This window comes from Equus asinus, chromosome 15 (assembly GCF_041296235.1).
Source record: "Equus asinus isolate D_3611 breed Donkey chromosome 15, EquAss-T2T_v2, whole genome shotgun sequence".
Classification (NCBI taxonomy): domain Eukaryota; kingdom Metazoa; phylum Chordata; class Mammalia; order Perissodactyla; family Equidae; genus Equus; species Equus asinus.
In genome coordinates this window covers 49,338,315-49,355,216 of record NC_091804.1, presented here as the reverse complement: position 1 = coordinate 49,355,216, position 16,902 = coordinate 49,338,315, and the positions used below count along the sequence as shown (strand labels likewise).

The 16,902-nt window shown below is 46.9% G+C and overlaps 1 protein-coding gene across 11 annotated transcripts in view; it reads right to left on the bottom strand.

Moving 5' to 3' along the window:
* Positions 1–16,902, bottom strand: part of LOC106836339 (ADRM1 26S proteasome ubiquitin receptor) — a 63,697-nt gene that overhangs the window by 35,923 nt on the left and 10,872 nt on the right. For 7 of the 11 annotated variants that reach the window (XM_070486227.1, XM_070486220.1, XM_070486225.1 and 4 more), the window contains 3 exons: positions 8,695–8,860; positions 4,081–4,225; positions 1,414–1,489 (listed from right to left, as the gene is read on the bottom strand). In XM_070486227.1, the coding sequence (XP_070342328.1) occupies positions 1,414–1,489; positions 4,081–4,225; positions 8,695–8,731 (258 nt within the window). In that variant the 5' untranslated portion in view covers positions 8,732–8,860. The remainder of the gene's footprint in view (positions 1–1,413; positions 1,490–4,080; positions 4,226–8,694; positions 8,861–16,902) is intronic. The other 4 variants (XM_070486224.1, XM_070486228.1, XM_070486229.1 and 1 more) reach the window with 1 other exon arrangement.

The window sequence follows — 16,902 nt, the reverse complement described above, 5'->3', positions numbered from 1 at the left end:
CTTTTGTCCAGACCTGAACTGCTCACAAAAAAGTAGGAGATAACACTGCTAAAGGAAAACAATCCCAAACATATTATTTTAAAAGGTACCAGAGAGACATGTGCAGAAGCCTGCATGTGTGCAAGCAGGGTCAGCACGGGCCTCTGCCTGCGGGGCCTGGAGCAGTGACACCCCACAGCAATGAGGGTGTCTAGTGCCCAGGTCTTAGTTCTAAGTGCTGCCCTCCCAGGAGAGGACCTCAGCGGAAAACCTGGGGAAGCCAAGTCAGGCGTGGCTCAGCTGCGAGCAGCGTCCCACGGGTTCCACGCCGACCACTGCCCTTGGGCTACTGTGTGAGATGCCGATCACGGAAGCTGGAGAAGGGAAGACAGGACGCACAGACTGTGCTGCAACTTTCTATACTCTGAAATTACTTCCGAACAAAAAGTTGAAAAACAGATGGAGTTTCCTCTGGAAAAAAGGACTGAAATGGATAAGGGCGAAAAATAAACGGCGTTGGAAGGACGCGGGTGAAGAACATCTGAGCAACAGTGGAGGGCACTTTTCAGATCATTTCGCTTGAGTCTGAGCGAGCGTGCACCGGACTGCTCCTGGGAGCGCTCCACCCTCCTGAGAAGGCACGGCTAGGATTCTCACGGTCAAGAAAGACCAGAAAAGGGTACACCTATGGCTTCTGGACACTAATTACCCAACTATTTTTTGTGTTACAAATTCTAGGCACCTGAGCTCTGCCTGCAGCCCATAGTGGGTGGGCTGGGAAGATGGAGCCTTGGCTCCTGCAGGCCTGCCCGTGACTCACTGTCAGCGTGCAGCCAGGAACCTCACTGAATGAAGGCCCCCCCAATTCACATAGATGATTTCAAGCCAACTAACCACGAGCATATCATAGAACACCAAGGTAAATGTAAGCCCATATGACATTTCTTTTATTTTTGGTGAGGAAGATTGGCCCTGAGCTAACATCTGTTGCCAATCTTCCTTTTTTTCCCTCCCCAAAGCCCCAATACATAGTTGTATATCCTAGTTGTAGTCATCTTAATTCTTCTATGTGGGATGCCACCACAACATGGCTTGACGAGCGGTGCATAGGTCTGCACCCAGGATCCAAATTGGTAAACCCCAGGCCACCAAAGTGGAGCATGTCAACTTAACCACTCAGCCATGGGGCTGGCCCCATGTGACATTTCTTATGTCAAGAGTTTAACCTCTAGAATTGTTTTTCTACTGTCTATAAATAATTCAACTTTTTTTCACCTCTTCCCTATACATATTTGTTCCTTTCTTGTTTTATTATCTTTCTTACGTTTATAAATATGCAGAGTGCATTTTCTTAAACGACCAGCAGTGCAATAAATTCACAGGAATTAAAAATGTTTAAGTTCCATGCTTCAAAATGAGTGCATCTGAACTTACCAAGCCAATGCATTTTTTTAATATGCTCCACACACTGAAGTCGCTTCTGGTAAACATCGGGGCAGGTAATGACGTCCTGTAAGGAGGCAACCAGAGTAACATCTGTTTACTCACAACAGGAGATTCACTCACGACTGATGATTCTGCTCAATGACCATTTTTTCTTTAATTTTCTACCAAAACATTAGCATTTCTCTATTCTGGCATGCCTGGGAATAAAAAAGACTAGATTGCTGTTTAAGTCCCAGAGAAAGGTTTCCACATGGATTTTTTTGGAGGGTCTCCCGGGAAACCAGCATGACCGCTCGGCCGACTTTCCTTCCACAGAGCCAAAGATCGGGTGTCAGAGGAGGAGAACGGTCACCACGCCCCGAGGGCAGCTGGGGCCTACTGCCAAGAGCCACAGCAGAACCACGGACAGAGCCCAGCCACGAGGCCACCAAGAGAGGACCAGACTAAGAAAACCTTCTCAGGAACCAGCTGTCAAGCCCCTTTTAAACATGCGTGTGTTTTCCTGAAGTACATTCCTCTGCAGGCTGTCTTCCCGCCAGCTCCATGGGGAGTCCCGGGCAGTCATGTCTGCAATGTGACCCTATTCACAGCTGAATGGACAGGGACCCCGGAGCGGGGGCCCTTGGTCTCCCCCTGGGAATCTGGGGCTGGGATGAGACACTGTCTCCACCCGGGAGGGAGGGGCGCCTGAGCAGAATGTAAACCCAGATTTGGGGGGAGCATGTTGGACGCATGCACACTGAAGACAGAGCACGTGGGCAAGGGGCTGCGGTGTGGGGACTGTGGGGTGGCGCTGCCCGGGCCCTCGGAAGACACGCCAGTGCTCTGCCCTGAGTCCGGTCTGTGTAAGCTGCTCTGGGAGTTTCTGCACTCGCAACAGACAGCCTTGACCTGCCACCTCCACTCTGGTACCCGGTCTTTGAAACGATGATAGCGCATGTTCTTGCCCAGTCAGGACCCTGGGCTCTCCCTCAAGGATGTCATGTTAGGGGAGCTGGGTCAGGGCACACTGTTTATTTAAGGCGGCAAGAGAAAGTGGAGAACATGGCAGCTGGAGACAAAATGGGAAAGAAAACTAACATTTACGAGCACCACATGCCAGGCAGCCAGCAGCTCCCATTTGGCCCACCCTACTAGCTCTCATGTGGGCGTCCAGAGAACTCGGTCAGCGGCCACGGCGTGGCAGGCACATACTGCGAGGCGGGAGCATGGCTCCATGGCAGGTCAGGAAAGAGCCCCAAGGATGACCTCACGCGGAGGTAGAAGGGAATAGTAGGAACTAAAGAGATAAAGGCGGAGGAGAGGGCCCCAGGCCCGGGAAGCAGGGCAGACAGTGCCCTCGCATGGGGAAGGCTGGGTACACCTGAGGGCCCAAAAGAGGCCCCTGTGGCTGGGACCGGAGACAATGGGGAGAGGGAGCTGGAGCGGGAAGAATAAGCAGGACCCGGCCCTGAGGCAAGAGCTGAGGATGCTGGCCCTCATCCTAAGAGAAGGGTGACCTTATGTTCATTGACCAAAGGGTGATGGCTCTGAGAGGAAAGGGGCATGGGATCAGCAATTCCTCAGGACCACGTGGACATTTAAGCTGGGGTGGAGGGGGCCTGATCAGATCTGTCCTTTGAAAAACCAACTCTGCCCACAGCATGAGGAAAAGCAGGGGGGATGCAGAGGCAGTGCAGAGGCAACTGCAGGGGGCACAGAAGAAACGGTGGTGGGCCGGACTGGGATGTGGCAGAAGGCTGGGGGGCTGAAGGGGTCCGAGATGTTTCAAGAGGCCAGCGTGTCAGAGCTGAGGAGGGGATGGCGGCAGAGGTCTGGTCAGGGGCAGCCCGACCTGCTCCTGGACAGGCTGTCTGACCACACAGGGGGTGCTCCGACACCTGCCGAGCAAACGGGCGAACACACACAGGTGGGCGTGGGGCCCTGAATCCTCCAGGTGGAGACAGCAGGGAGGCATCTGGGTCTAGAGCCCGGAGCAGAGGTCTAGGGGGCAGCTGGAGGGCTCCCTGTACCAACACGCACATCAGCATGGGGGACCAGAGGCCTGCCTGCCCACTGCCACCATCGCACAGGGCCTCTCCCCACTCACGGCTTGTTCTGCCTGTGTCCTCACCTCTGTTGGTGAGGACTTAGGTCACTGTCACTAGAAGCTACCTGCATGAAAATGAAATGTTGGTGGGAAGAGAATGGAATGTGGTTTTGCTGCACTAGACAACCCTCTCTAAATTCACAGGGGTGAGAGGTCAACATGTCGCTATAGAATGCAGGCAGGTCAGCGAGGAATCAGGAGGGTCTGACAGTGAAGCGACCCCTCTGGGTCCTGTGCACAGTGCTCAGTGGCCCCTCATGCTCAGTCCTCCCAGCCACACTGGGGCAGGGACGACTATCCTTGTCATTTTACAGATGACAGGAATTAGCAGTCGAAGAAGTGCCATCTCTGAGCTCCAGGAGCCAAGGAGAGAGGCCTTGAGTCTGAAAGCTTTGGCGGAGCAGGGCACTGGATGAGTGCCTGATGAGGAGCCAGGCCAGGTGACAACGGGCGGGATGCTCCCCCAGCTCAGGACGCGTGAGAGCTGAATGGGTGCCCTGCAGCAGACTTAGGGGTGACCAAAGACACCCCGGGAGATTCTAAAATATGTATGTGGGAAAACATACCTGTGCTTTTGAAGTCCATTCTCTTGAGGGGGTCTCTCCCCAACTTTTCCAATGCCATTACTTTTGCTGGTGTCCACATGAATCACTCCAGTGACTCTCTGATTTGCCTCTGAAAATTCCCCAGAAGAGTTATCAGAATCAAAGCCTGCACAAGACAAGCAGAATGGTGATCTTCACAGGATGTGAGCACCCAAAAGCCTTCTCCCAGACTCCGGACAGCGCGAGCACCACCCCTGAAGCTCTAAAGCGACTCTGACCGCGATGTTTCGGGATCATTAACTCTGCTTCTCAAGACTGAAGGTGGAGGCAGAGGAGGCAGGAACACTCTGGGCGCTTCCCCGGTGACAACAGCTGCTGGGACGTGAATTTCAAACATCCCAGGTTCCTCACACGCCTGGTGTAGCCTGTGTGCTGACCTGAGGGTCAGCTTTAGGCACCAGAAGACACCTGTTTACCATGTTAGTCACGACTCCTACCCTTTGAGCGGGCCACCTCTACAACTTTCAAACCCATCTCAAAGCCGCAGTGTGTTCCGTCTTTGCACAAGGTCTGTGGTCATGCTCTGCGTTTTGTTCCAAAGTACAACCCGCCGCTGGAGTTTCTAAGGAACGAGACCACTGCAGCATGCAGACGCGCCGCCCCAATCTACTGAAGCAACGGACGGCGACTGAGACAGCCAACGACCACTGCGAACTTAGAGACCACCCCACGGAAACGGAAAACTGCACAGAAATTTAGGGCTTGTGTGAAAGACAGGTGTATGTTCTCTTGGTCCACTCAGTTCCCCAAAGAAGAGTCAAACCACATTGGGCTGTGACCCTTCTCCACCAGATGAGCCTTCTCCCGAAGGACCATGAGACTGGGGACAAAAAGAAAACATGTGTCCTTTCACTTCAGCCAGCACAATCACTGAAATACTCAAGTCCTGCCCCAGAGCAAGCTAGAGCAGCAGCTGCAGCTGCAGGCTGAGTCCGCGCAGCCAGGGGAGGGGTTTCCTGGACTGCTGGCACGCGGCGATGACCCTGACCATTTCAGGGAGGACACAGTGCTCACAAGGAGCTTAGGGTCCCACAACAGCCCCTCATTTCACAGAGAGGAAGGGGAAGCCCAGGGTGTAAGGCTAGACAGGTAATTGTTGTCACACCCGAAACGTAAACAAATCTGCTGCTAAACCTCCCTGAGAATAAGCAAAAATATCTGCACTCATCTTCTTCTATATTGATGAGAGTCACAAAATGTAGTATTGAGATTTATTACACAGCAATTTTGAAAGGATATATTAAAAATGAACCTCTTCTATGAACACTTTTCCAAAGAAGATATACAGATGGCCAATAAACACATGAAAAGATGTTCAAAATCACTAATCATCAGGGACATGCATATCAAAACTACACTAAGATACCATCTTACACCCATTAAAATGGCTATAATCACTAAGACTAAAACTAACAAATGTTGGAGAGGGTGTGGAGAGAAGGGAACCCTCATACACTGCTGGTGGGAATGCAAACTGGTGCAGCCACTATGGAAAACAGTATGAAGACTCCTTGAAAAACTAAAAACAGAACTGCCATATGACCCAGCCATCCCACTACTGGGTATCTATCCAAACAACCTGAAATCAACGATCCAAAGTAACATATGCACCCCTATGTTCATTGCAGCACTATTCACAATAGCCAAGTCACGGAAGCAGCCCAAGTGCCCATCGACTGATGATTGGATAAAGACGATATGGTTTATATACACAATGGAATACTACTCAGCCATAAAAAAGACAAATTCATCCCATTTGCAACAACATGGATGCACCTGGAGGGAATTATGCTAAGCGAAATAAGCCAGACTGAGAAAGACAAACATCATATGATTTCACTCATATATGGAACATGAACAAACACATGGACAAAGAAAGCAGTTCAGTGGTGACCAGGGGAAGGGAACTAGGGGGAGGGCATAGGGAGTGAAGGGGAGCACTTACGTGGTGACAGACAAGAAGTAATGTACAACTGAAATCTCACAATGATGTAAACTATTATGAACTCAATTAAAAAAAATGAATATCTTACATGACCAATATTTTCTGAAATAGCCTGTCACCTCTAATTCTTGCTATCTCCCCCAAAAGCAACACCTGCTTAATCCCCAGTCTAAAGGTAGCTTGGAAGTATTCCCTCCTTGAGGAAACTCTGTCCTGCAGGCCCTGTGCTGGCGCCCTGTCTCCAGGGACCCCCGCAAGGCTGAGACTGCAGGCCTACAGCACTAAGTAGAACATTCACGTAAATGAGAACCTGAACGGGTGTCCAGGAAAACAAGGCAACCCACCACTGCAGGCTTGTCTCAAGTGAGCCAGTGCTCTATAAACAGGTTAAACATTTTAATGTACAAAGAGTACTCACTGGGGAAAGAGAAAATACAGAGATGCAAAGGGGAAACTTGAAATCACCTGTAACCTGGTCTCTCAGAGATACCTACTTTTAACAGGTCAGTCTGTGACTTTTTGAGGTTCTTAACCTGCACATATTTTTCATGTACTTTACAACCTTTCACCTTAATGGTACTGTTTCTTGGAGGAAGTAATTGCCTGTTGAAGCCATGCAGGTGATAACTGCTGGGTTTGAATACTTTTCAAATTTGAGTTACAAAGTAAGATCAACGGTACAGACAGGGAAGTAGTCAGGATTCTGCATCTTACATGGGTATATCACTGCATTGGGAGACAACATTTTTCTTCTCTCTATTCTTTGTTTTGGAACCAAAGGACTGAGGTGAGAACTTATTTTCACCTAGCCACCCGCCTCTTCCACCTCCACATCAGGGACACGCAGAGAAGTGCTGCTGGGCCAAGAGGCGGAGACGGAGTCCAGCAGCACTGCTCCACCTAGAGCTCAAGTCCTCTCTGGGCAAACATCTCTGGGAAAGTTCAGAATGTTCAGGAATGTCAGCTACACTGGTTCCAGGGGAAAGGGAACTTCACACGAGACTCCTAGAAGGGACGGACACTCTGAGGCCAGGCTCTCTTGGTGACAGGAGTGGTCACTCTGCAAGGGCCAGGTGGCCCGAGGGCGTGATTCTTGACAACCACTCCACTCAGTGGGAATTCACCTGCAAACGATTACTGACACGTGTGCAGGTGGACAAACACCGACGTGTCTCCGAGGAGCACATCTCCGGGATGACAGGAGCTCTGAACTGTGGAGGCAACTCAACACGTCAGCCTTTGAAAACCGTAAGGAGCAGGGTGCCTCCTCCTCCATGGGTTTGGGCAAGAGTGAGTCAACAGTCTTGGGCTGCCAGTCCACCAGCCTGCTAGGCCTCTCCACTGGGGAGGACAGCACGGCTGGTGGAAGATGACTGCCTCTGAGAGCGCTCAGACGGGGCCGTGAGGCGGAGTTCTAACAGGGACAGCAAAGCCTGTCCAGGGGGATAGTTACAGCCATCAGGAAAGACCCTTCATCGTGTTGGGCACCATGTCATTTTGGCAATAACTACAGAAGTGGCCCCTCTGACTGCACTTGGAAAGATCATCACTAAAAACCTTGCCCGTAGGAATATTTCAAAATTATTATTTTTTTTTAAAGATTTTATTTTTTTCCTTTTTCTCCCCAAAGCCCCCCGGTATATAGTTGTATATTCTTCATTGTGGGTCCTTCTAGTTGTGGCATGTGGGATGCTGCCTCAGCGTGGTTTGATGAGCAGTGCCATGGCCGCGCCCAGGATTCGAACCAACGAAACACTGGGCCGCCTGGAGCGGAGCGCGCGAACTTAACCACTCGGCCACGGGGCCAGCCCCTCAAAGTTATTTTTATATTCCTATACCTAAGAAGGAGAGGATGGACTAGATTAGTCTCTTGAAGATCCTTTCCACCAATAATAGTCCTCAATGGGGAAAAAAATGATATTCCAAATGTTGCCGAGGAGGGATGGAGGGCAGAGAAGGAATGGCCATCTTGAACTTCAAGAATTTCCGGGCCTCCTGTGGTTCTTACGCTGCTCCTTCCGGGGCTCGGGGCTCCCTCCCAGGGCGGGGGAGGAGGGGCTGCTCTAAGCAGACGTGCACCAACCCCGCCAAGCCCACCCTCCCCCAGCCTGCCCCCACCCTGTACACACACACGCCCAACAACACGCGCTTCGTCTCTCCAACTAGAGGCTGTGCACCACGGCTTAAAGTGGCCATGTGAGAGCGAAAAATAACTGAACTTTAAGACAGTAAGAGCTGTTATAAAAGCAAATAAATTGCCTATTTTTTGGTATACATTAAACAACACAAAACAAGATATAGTGATAAGACAATAATTTTTTGATCATTGGGTATAAATAATATAAGAATACTGACTATGTCACTTAGGATGCAAATAAAAATATTTACACCCAGGGCAACTCTTTTGAAAAAAGACTAAAAACCCAGTTGTTCTTTCTTGTTAGCTCCTGTGGTCCAAAGCTGAGTTTGTCCCCAAATCTACTAAAAGTCAGGGCCTGGGAACATGTCGTGTCTCTCTCCTGCGTGGCGTTCCTGAGCCATCCTCACAACCCAAAGGCTGAATGTGACGCCTGGATCCGTGGGTCCCGCGCTCACATCACAGCCTCTGAACCACCTCTCTTTCCACTCACCTGTGACGGCATCAAAGAACTCCTCCTCACCGTTCATCCTTCAGCAGCCAGGCTCCCTCGCGCCTGATCGCGGCCTCTACTGAATCATTGTACCGCGTCTACATCGGCAGCGTAAGCAACCTCACTCTAGGAACTTTTTGGTAAAAATCCAACAGGCACTGGAGATCTAAAGGGACAAAAAACATTTTGGCATACTTAGCTTTCAAAAGTTTTACCATTTAGAGATATTTTTTAAATACTCACCACTCTTGAAATCAATCTCAATTACATCTAAGTAAAGAAATAAAATAAATGATCTCCAAACAAATGCATGATTTCTAAAAATATAAATGAGAAAAAACATTCATAATATAAATGTCCATCAATGAATAACAGATCAATAAGTAATCATTATTTGAAGAGTTATTTTAAAAAATCATTATCTACAGCTGAATAAGAAAATGACAAAATGGTTAATTTGGGGAAAGTCATGTGGACAGTTCGAGAGGCAGGTTAGCTTCAGTGAGGTGGTTCACACACCAGGGGCTCAAAGACATCTCAGGACGTTTTGCCAAAGGTCACTGCAAATCTTTATCAGAAGCTAGAACAAGTGGTTATAAATAAACGCAAGATTGCAAGAAAACGTTTGTTTCCCATCAACCTGAGCCCATTTCCAATTCTACGGCACTAAGACTGCCGCATAAGCTGGCTGCCACCAGCATCGACTCAAATCGACTTCGATTCTCTCAAAACCATTTTAGCTCAACATCTGAGTAGAATTTGTGCATATTAACTTCTCCCATCACGAAGAGCAGTATTTCATAAATGGCAAGAGAGCCAAGCAAAAGGTCAGCCTTGTCCCAAAAGGTTGGACTTTTTCTGACAATGAGCAGAGTCCTGTGTTTAACTGTGCTAGTAATGGAAAGATGGGTCCAGCTCGCCTCCGAGTTCTGAGAGCAGTGAGGGAGCAGGCGGTCCCAAGGGAGGGGCACGCCCTCTGTCCTCAGAACGGCTGTAAGGTGCTTGGTGACCCCTCCAACATGGCTCATGTCTGGGCTCTGTCCTGTGCAGACATGAGCTTCTAATTAGAAAACAAACTGGCATCAGGTTATACCATCCCTCCTTCCCTGAAAGGTCCTTGCAGAGTTTCCTCTATCTTTCCCACCTTCCCAAGCAGCCCGGCAGAACCGGGCACCTGTGCAGCTTCTGGAAACACCCATACAAAGTCTCACTCACTAGTCTATGATTTGTTTTCCTTTGTAAGTCAGAGAAGTTGTTATTATATACTTCTAAATCTTCTCTGATACTACAGGTCCCATCTGCAACATCAGGGAACCAGAGTTCCCTGGAGGAGAAATGGCTGAATCAGGTCTGGGACCCCTCTACAAGCAGAATGACCACTGAGTCATGTCAAAGATTCAGGATGAACCCACACAGCTCCCACTGCAACAATGGGACAATCTGAGCACCAATAAACTGCAATAGACGGGCACACACCCAACATATAAGTCCTCAAGTTCATAAAGATGCTGAAAAATAAATTAACTGCTCGCCACTGGATGATGCCAACACACTCTTTTAAAACTAGTAAACCAGGGGAAAGCACGAAGGCTTCATCCTGCCTTTCCCACGCAGGCTCTCTGCAGCACTGTGCGGCCAAATGGCAGAGGCGTGGGGTGTCACTTCAAGCAAGACTCCAGCAGTCGGTGAGGAAGCATCGCTGCGCACGGAGGAGCTCCCACGTCTGCGCAACGACCCCCAACGGCTGCCACCATCCTAGAACCAGACACGTCACGTGCCTCCCAGAGGAGGAGCATGCCACCACCTCACAAGCGGTCTTGCCAAGAACAGCAAGGCAAAATCCGGCCCAGCCTCCAGCTTTAACTACCAACTTAACAAAGAGAGAACAGGGGCCGGCCCAGCGGCACAGCAGTTAAGTTCGCACGTTCCACTTTGGCGGCCCAGGGTTCACCAGTTCGGATCCCGGGTGCGAACATGGCACCACTTGTCAAGCCATGCTGTGGCAGGCGTCCCACATATAAAGTAGAGGAAGATGGGCACAGATGTTAGCTCAGGGCCAGTCTTCCTCAGCAAAAAGAGGAGGATTGGCAGCAGACGTTAACTCAGGGCTAATCTTCCTATAAAAAAAAAAAGAAACAGAGGAACATGCTAAATTCCACCATGGGGACTCTGGGAGAGTCTACAGGACAAACCTAGTTTCTTCGACCAATAAATCACAAAAGGAGAGAAAAAGAAAGAGTGCTGGGGAGGTGGAAGCAGTCACGACGCGGGCCGAGCTGGCGGTTTCACGAGTGGTACACACAGTCATGTGAACTATAAGTCAAATGACTTCTGGGGACAATCAGCGGAATCCAGACAGGATAAACCTGGTTTCTTCAACGAATAAATTAGAAAGAAAAAAAGAGAGTGACAGAGAGGTGAAGGGATATTTAAATATCTTGATTGAGTTTCACGGGTATATATATATGTCAAAACTTATTGTACACTTTAAATATGTGCAATTTATTGTATGTCAACTATTCCTCAAAAAAGATATAGGTGGGGGACAGCCTTGTGGCTAAGTGGTTAAAAGTTCCATGTGTTCCACTTCAGTGGCCCAGGTTCACAGGTTCAGATCCAGGCACAGACCTATTCCACTCATCAGCCATGCTGTGGCGGCATCCCACATACAAAATAGAGGAAGACTAGCACAGACGTTAGCTCAGGGAGAAACTTCCTCACCATAAAAAAAAAAAAAAAAAAATGAGGAAGATTGGCAACAGATGTTAGCTCAGGGCAAAACTTCCTCACCAAAAAAACGAAAAAAGCTATAGGTGTCATAATAGCATTTTTTAAAAGATGTCTTATCTTTTAGAGTTACACATTGAAATATGCAGGGATGAAATGACGTCATGTCTGGGATTTTCTTCAAAATAAGCTGGGAGGAGTGGGTGAGGGTAATTCCTGGTACAAGACGGGCTGTCAGCTGGTAAACTTTTGAAGCTGGGCTTGGGCACACAGGGGATCCTTATGCTATTCTGTCTGCTTTCTGTACATTTAAAACCTCCCATAATGACAGGCGTGCTAAAAGCCATGGCGGTCTCCCTTTTTATATGCTTTATCACCCATAAGAAATGTCCTAATGTTAATAGGCAATCAATCAAAACGTATGAAAGTCTTTAAAATGAAGGTTTAAGAGGTTACGTTGGACTAACACTGAAGACACAGGCTTGGCTGACAATGGTGACAGTGATGTGACCAGCAGCGCTGCACTCCGGCCACATGGACGGTGTGGTCCAACCACCCCACTCAGGACCGGAGCCCCGCCTGGGGAGGCCCTTCCCACAAACACCACGCAAGCGCTCTACGAGGTCACCGCCGACACTTTCACAGCAGCCATCAGACTTGCTCACATTTTGCAAGTTCAATAATCAAATCTAACACGATCTCACGGTGATTCCTCAAAAAACTGCCATAACAGCCACCACGCATTTTATCTTCTTCATTCGACTAAGTAAAAACTACCCGCTGCTACAGACTATCAACACAAAACAACAGTGCTCTCATTCATTCATTCAGCAAACATCTGCCAAGAGCCACCGGGTGCCAGGCCTCAGGGGGTGGATCCCCAAGGGAGTGACCCTGGAGCTAGGCCACAGCTGGGCCTCAGGCTCACCGGCAGTGGAGGTGCCCATGTGGTTGAGGAGTGCCCAGCCCTGGACGGGTCCTCAGTCCTTCCTCATGTCTGCCCATCCACTTGACCTCTCCCCGACACGGGGACCCCATCTGCCCAGAAGCTCTGCAGCACCTTCATGGTCAGCCCACGGGCTGAGTCATCTCCGACCCTGGACAGCAGGTGCCCACGCCCAAGCCCAGCCAACACACCCCTCAGAGGGGCACGCAGGGCGGGTGCGGACAGCCCTCCTGGGGAAGCAGGCCGTGACAGTGAGGGAGCATCAGGCTTCGTCGTTCAGCACTCCACCACAGTGGGGGAATGCACAGGCCAAGTGGCAAACAGCATCCACCAAAAGGCAGCATTTAGGATTTCCCGAACATGCTCTTCTTCACGTAGATTTTATTGTGCAATCAGAAAACAATCCATGAAGACAGTATTTCAGCAAAGGCCTTCTTTTCTTCTTTTTAATTAGCTCTTTCTGGTCAACTGCTCCCTTTTCTAACTAGAGATTTTTTTACCCAGAAAATGGAGCTTGTGCTGGACATGGTCACTTGCCTCCTGTCCCCTTGCTGTCCTTCTCCACCACCTTTGGTCCCGGGGGCAACTCCAAGGGGCTGAGCCAGCCCCACCCAGGGAAGGGGTGAGGGAGACAGGGGGCTTACTCCCTCCGTATGGGGTTTCCTCCTCCCAGCAGGGCACCATCGCTACAGGAGCCCCCTGGAGGCTGCAGTGAATGCTCGCTCCCAGACTCTTCAGGGGGACACCAGCCCAGGACACCCACTGTTCCTTCTTGTTTCCCACAAAATGCCCACTCCCTTGAAAAGAGCCCCATCCAGCTCTCTTTAAGGTGCCCACTCTGAGTCATCCCATACTTCCAGGACCTTGGCTGAAAACGCAAAATGCCCCCCACCACTTGTATGAGTACTTGCACTCAAGTCTTACAAATCCGTCTTTACATCTTTCTTTAAAAAAACAGATCTAGTCATTTAGGAATAAGTGACTGGCTAAGAGCCTGGGCACCAGGGGGTTAACCTGCATCGTCAACTTGCTAAAGGGTCAAATTGTGTGTTATATCTCTTCTCTATAAAAACTGGGCAAAGCAGCCTAGATGTGATCTTCATAAAGTATGAAAAGTTCACTAATAATATGAAAATCCTAAACCCACTTTGGAGGTTAAATATCAATTCTGAATTTAAACTGCTCAAAACAATATAAATTCTATTTAATAATTTAAAAGTACATTAGCAAACCACAAGCAGACAGAAGATAAGTAAGGAAACAGAGGATTCGAACCACACACACCACCAGTGGGTCTAACAAACACACACAGAACACACTCAACAACCACAGCACATACGTTCTTCTCAAGGGCACGTGGGACATTCTCCAGGATAGATCACATGTTAGGCCACAAATTATGTCTCAATAGATTTAAAAAGACAGATGTCATACAAAGCATCTTCTCTGACCACAAGGGGATGAGTTAGAAACCAGTAACAGAAGTGAAACTGGAAAATTCACAAAATTGTGGAAATTAAATAATAGGCTCTTAACCAATCAATCAACAAAAAAAATCACAAGGGAAATTAGAAAACACTTAGAAATGAATGAAAACACAACATAACAAAACTTACAGGATGCAGTGAAAGCCACGCTAAGCGGGAAATTGATAGCTACCAACATTTACATTAAAAAATAAGAAAGATCTCATATCAACAACCTGACTTTACAATTTAAGGAAGTGGAAAAAGAAAACAAACAAATACCACAGCTAGTAGAAGGAAGGAAGGGATAAAGAATAGAGCAGAGATAAATGAAATAGAGAATAGAAAAAGAGAGAAAAATCAATGAAGCCAAAAGCTAGTTCTTTGAAAAGAACAATAAAATTGACTAATCTTTACCTAAATGGACTAAGAAAAAAGAGAATATTCAAATTACTAAAATCAAAAATGAAAGTGGAGACATTACTACTGATTCCACAGAAATAAAAAGGATTATGAGACAGTACTATGCACATCTGTACATCAAAATACTGGATAACCTGGAGGAAATGAAACAAATTCCTAAAACACAAAACTTCCCAAGAGTAAATCACAAAAAAATAGAAAATCTGAACAGACCAACACAAGTACGGAGGTTGAATCAGTAACCAAAAACCTCTCAACAATATCACCTCACACCCGTCAGAATGGCTATAATCAACAAGACAAAAAAATTACAAACATTGGAGAGGATGTGGAGAAAAGGGAACCCTCATCCACTGCTGGTGGGAATGCAAACTGGTGAAGCTACTATGGAAAACGGTATGGAGATTTCTCAAAAAACTGAAAATACAAATACCATACGACCCAGCTATCATCCCACAACTGGGTATTCATCCAAAGAACCTGAGATCAGCACTTCACAGAGACTCATGCCCCACTGTGTTCATCACAGCATCATTCACAATAGCCAAGGTGTGGAGGCAGCTCAAGTGCCCTTCTACGGATGAACAGACAAAAGAAGATGTGATATATGTATACAATGGAATACTACTCAGCCATAAAAAAGACAAAATTATCCCATTCACAACCACATGGATGGACCTTGAGGGTATTCTGTTAAGTGAAATAAGCTAGACAGAGAAAGACAAACACCATATGATTTCACTCATATGTGGAAGATGAACAAACACATGGACAAAGAGAACAGATTAGAGGTTACCAGGGGGAAGGGGGTTGACAGTGAGCAGAGGGGTAAAGGGGAACATTCACAAAGCAACTGACAAATAATAATGTACAAGTGAAATTTCACAACGTTATAAACTATTATGATCTCAATTTAAAAAAACTGAAAAAATAAATAAAATAAATACAACACAGAAACATGGTTAATAAAAAAAATAAAATAAAATAAAAAAAACCTCTTGACAAAGAAAAGCCCAGGACCTGATGATGGTTTCTCTGGTGAATTCTACCAAACACTTAAAGAAGAACTAACAACAATTCTTCTCAAACTTTTCCAAAAACTTGAAGAGGAGAGAACACTTCCTACCTCATTCTGTGAAGCCATCATGATCCTGACACCAAGGCTAAACAAAGACACTACAAGGAAAGAAACGACAGAGCAACATCCCTTACGAACGCTGATGCAAAAACCGTCAACAAAACACTAGCAAATCAAACACATTAAAACACATTCAGCAACACATTAAAAGGATTATACACCATGACCAAATGGGATTTATTCCTAGAATGCAAAGATGGTTCAACATACAAAAACCAATCAATGTAATATATCACATTAATGGAATGAAGGAAAAAAAACACACAGGTCATCTCAATTGATGCAGAAAAATTGTGTGACAAAACTCAACACAATTTTATGATAAAAACACTTGACAGACTAGCAATAGAAGGACACTACCACAACATAATAAGAGCCATATATGAAAAACCCACAGGGAGGGGCTGGCCCCGTGGCCGAGTGGTTAAGTTCGCGCGCTCTGCTGCAGGCGGCCCAGTGTTTCGTTGGTTCGAATCCTGGGCGCGGACATGGCACTGCTCATCAAACCACGCTGAGGCAGCGTCCCACATGCCACAACTAGAAGGACCCACAACAAAGAATATACAACTATGTACTGGGGGGCTTTGGGGAGAAAAAGAAAAAAAAAAAAATCTTTAAAAAAAAAAAGACACAGATTTGGGGTAATGTTTTAAAAAAAAAAAAAAAAAAAAAGAAAAACCCACAGGGAATATCATGCTCAATGGTTAAAGACTGAAAGCATTTGCTCTAAGATCAGGAGCAGGGCAAGGATGCCCACTTTCATCAATTTTATTCATTATAGTACTGGAAGTTCTAGCCAGGGTAATTAGGCAAAAAAAAAAAAAAAAAAAAAAGACAGAAAGAAAGAAAAGGCATCCAAATTGGAAAAGAAGTAAAATTATATTTGTAGATGATATGATCTTATATAGAGAAAACCCTAAAGATTCCACAAAAAAAAACTGTTAGAACTAACAAATTCAGCAAGGTAGCAGAATACAAACTCAACAAACAAAAATCAGTTGCATTTCTATACGTTCACAATAAACAATCTGAAAACAATTCCATTTACAATAGCATCAAAAATCATAAAATACTCAGGGCCAGCTCCACGGCTGAGTGCTTAAGTTTGTGTGCCACACTCAGCTTCGGTGGCACAAGATTTGCTGGTTCAGATCCTGGGCACGGACCTACAGACCACTCCCCAAGCCACGCTGTGGTGGCGTCCCACTAGAAGAACTAGAATGACTTACAACTAGGATATACAACTATGTGCTGGGGCTTCGAGGACGAAAAAGAGGATAACTGACAACAGATGTTAGCTGAGGGCCACTCTTCCTCACCAAAAAAGTATTTAAAAAAAAATAAAAAGAATAAAATATCTAGGAATTAACCAAGGAGGTCAGAGACTTGTACTATGAAAACTAAAAACTGCTGAAAGAAAGTAAACAAGACATAATAAATGGAAACACATCCCATGTTCATGGATTGGAAGATCAATATTGTTAAGATGTCAATATTACCCAAAGCGA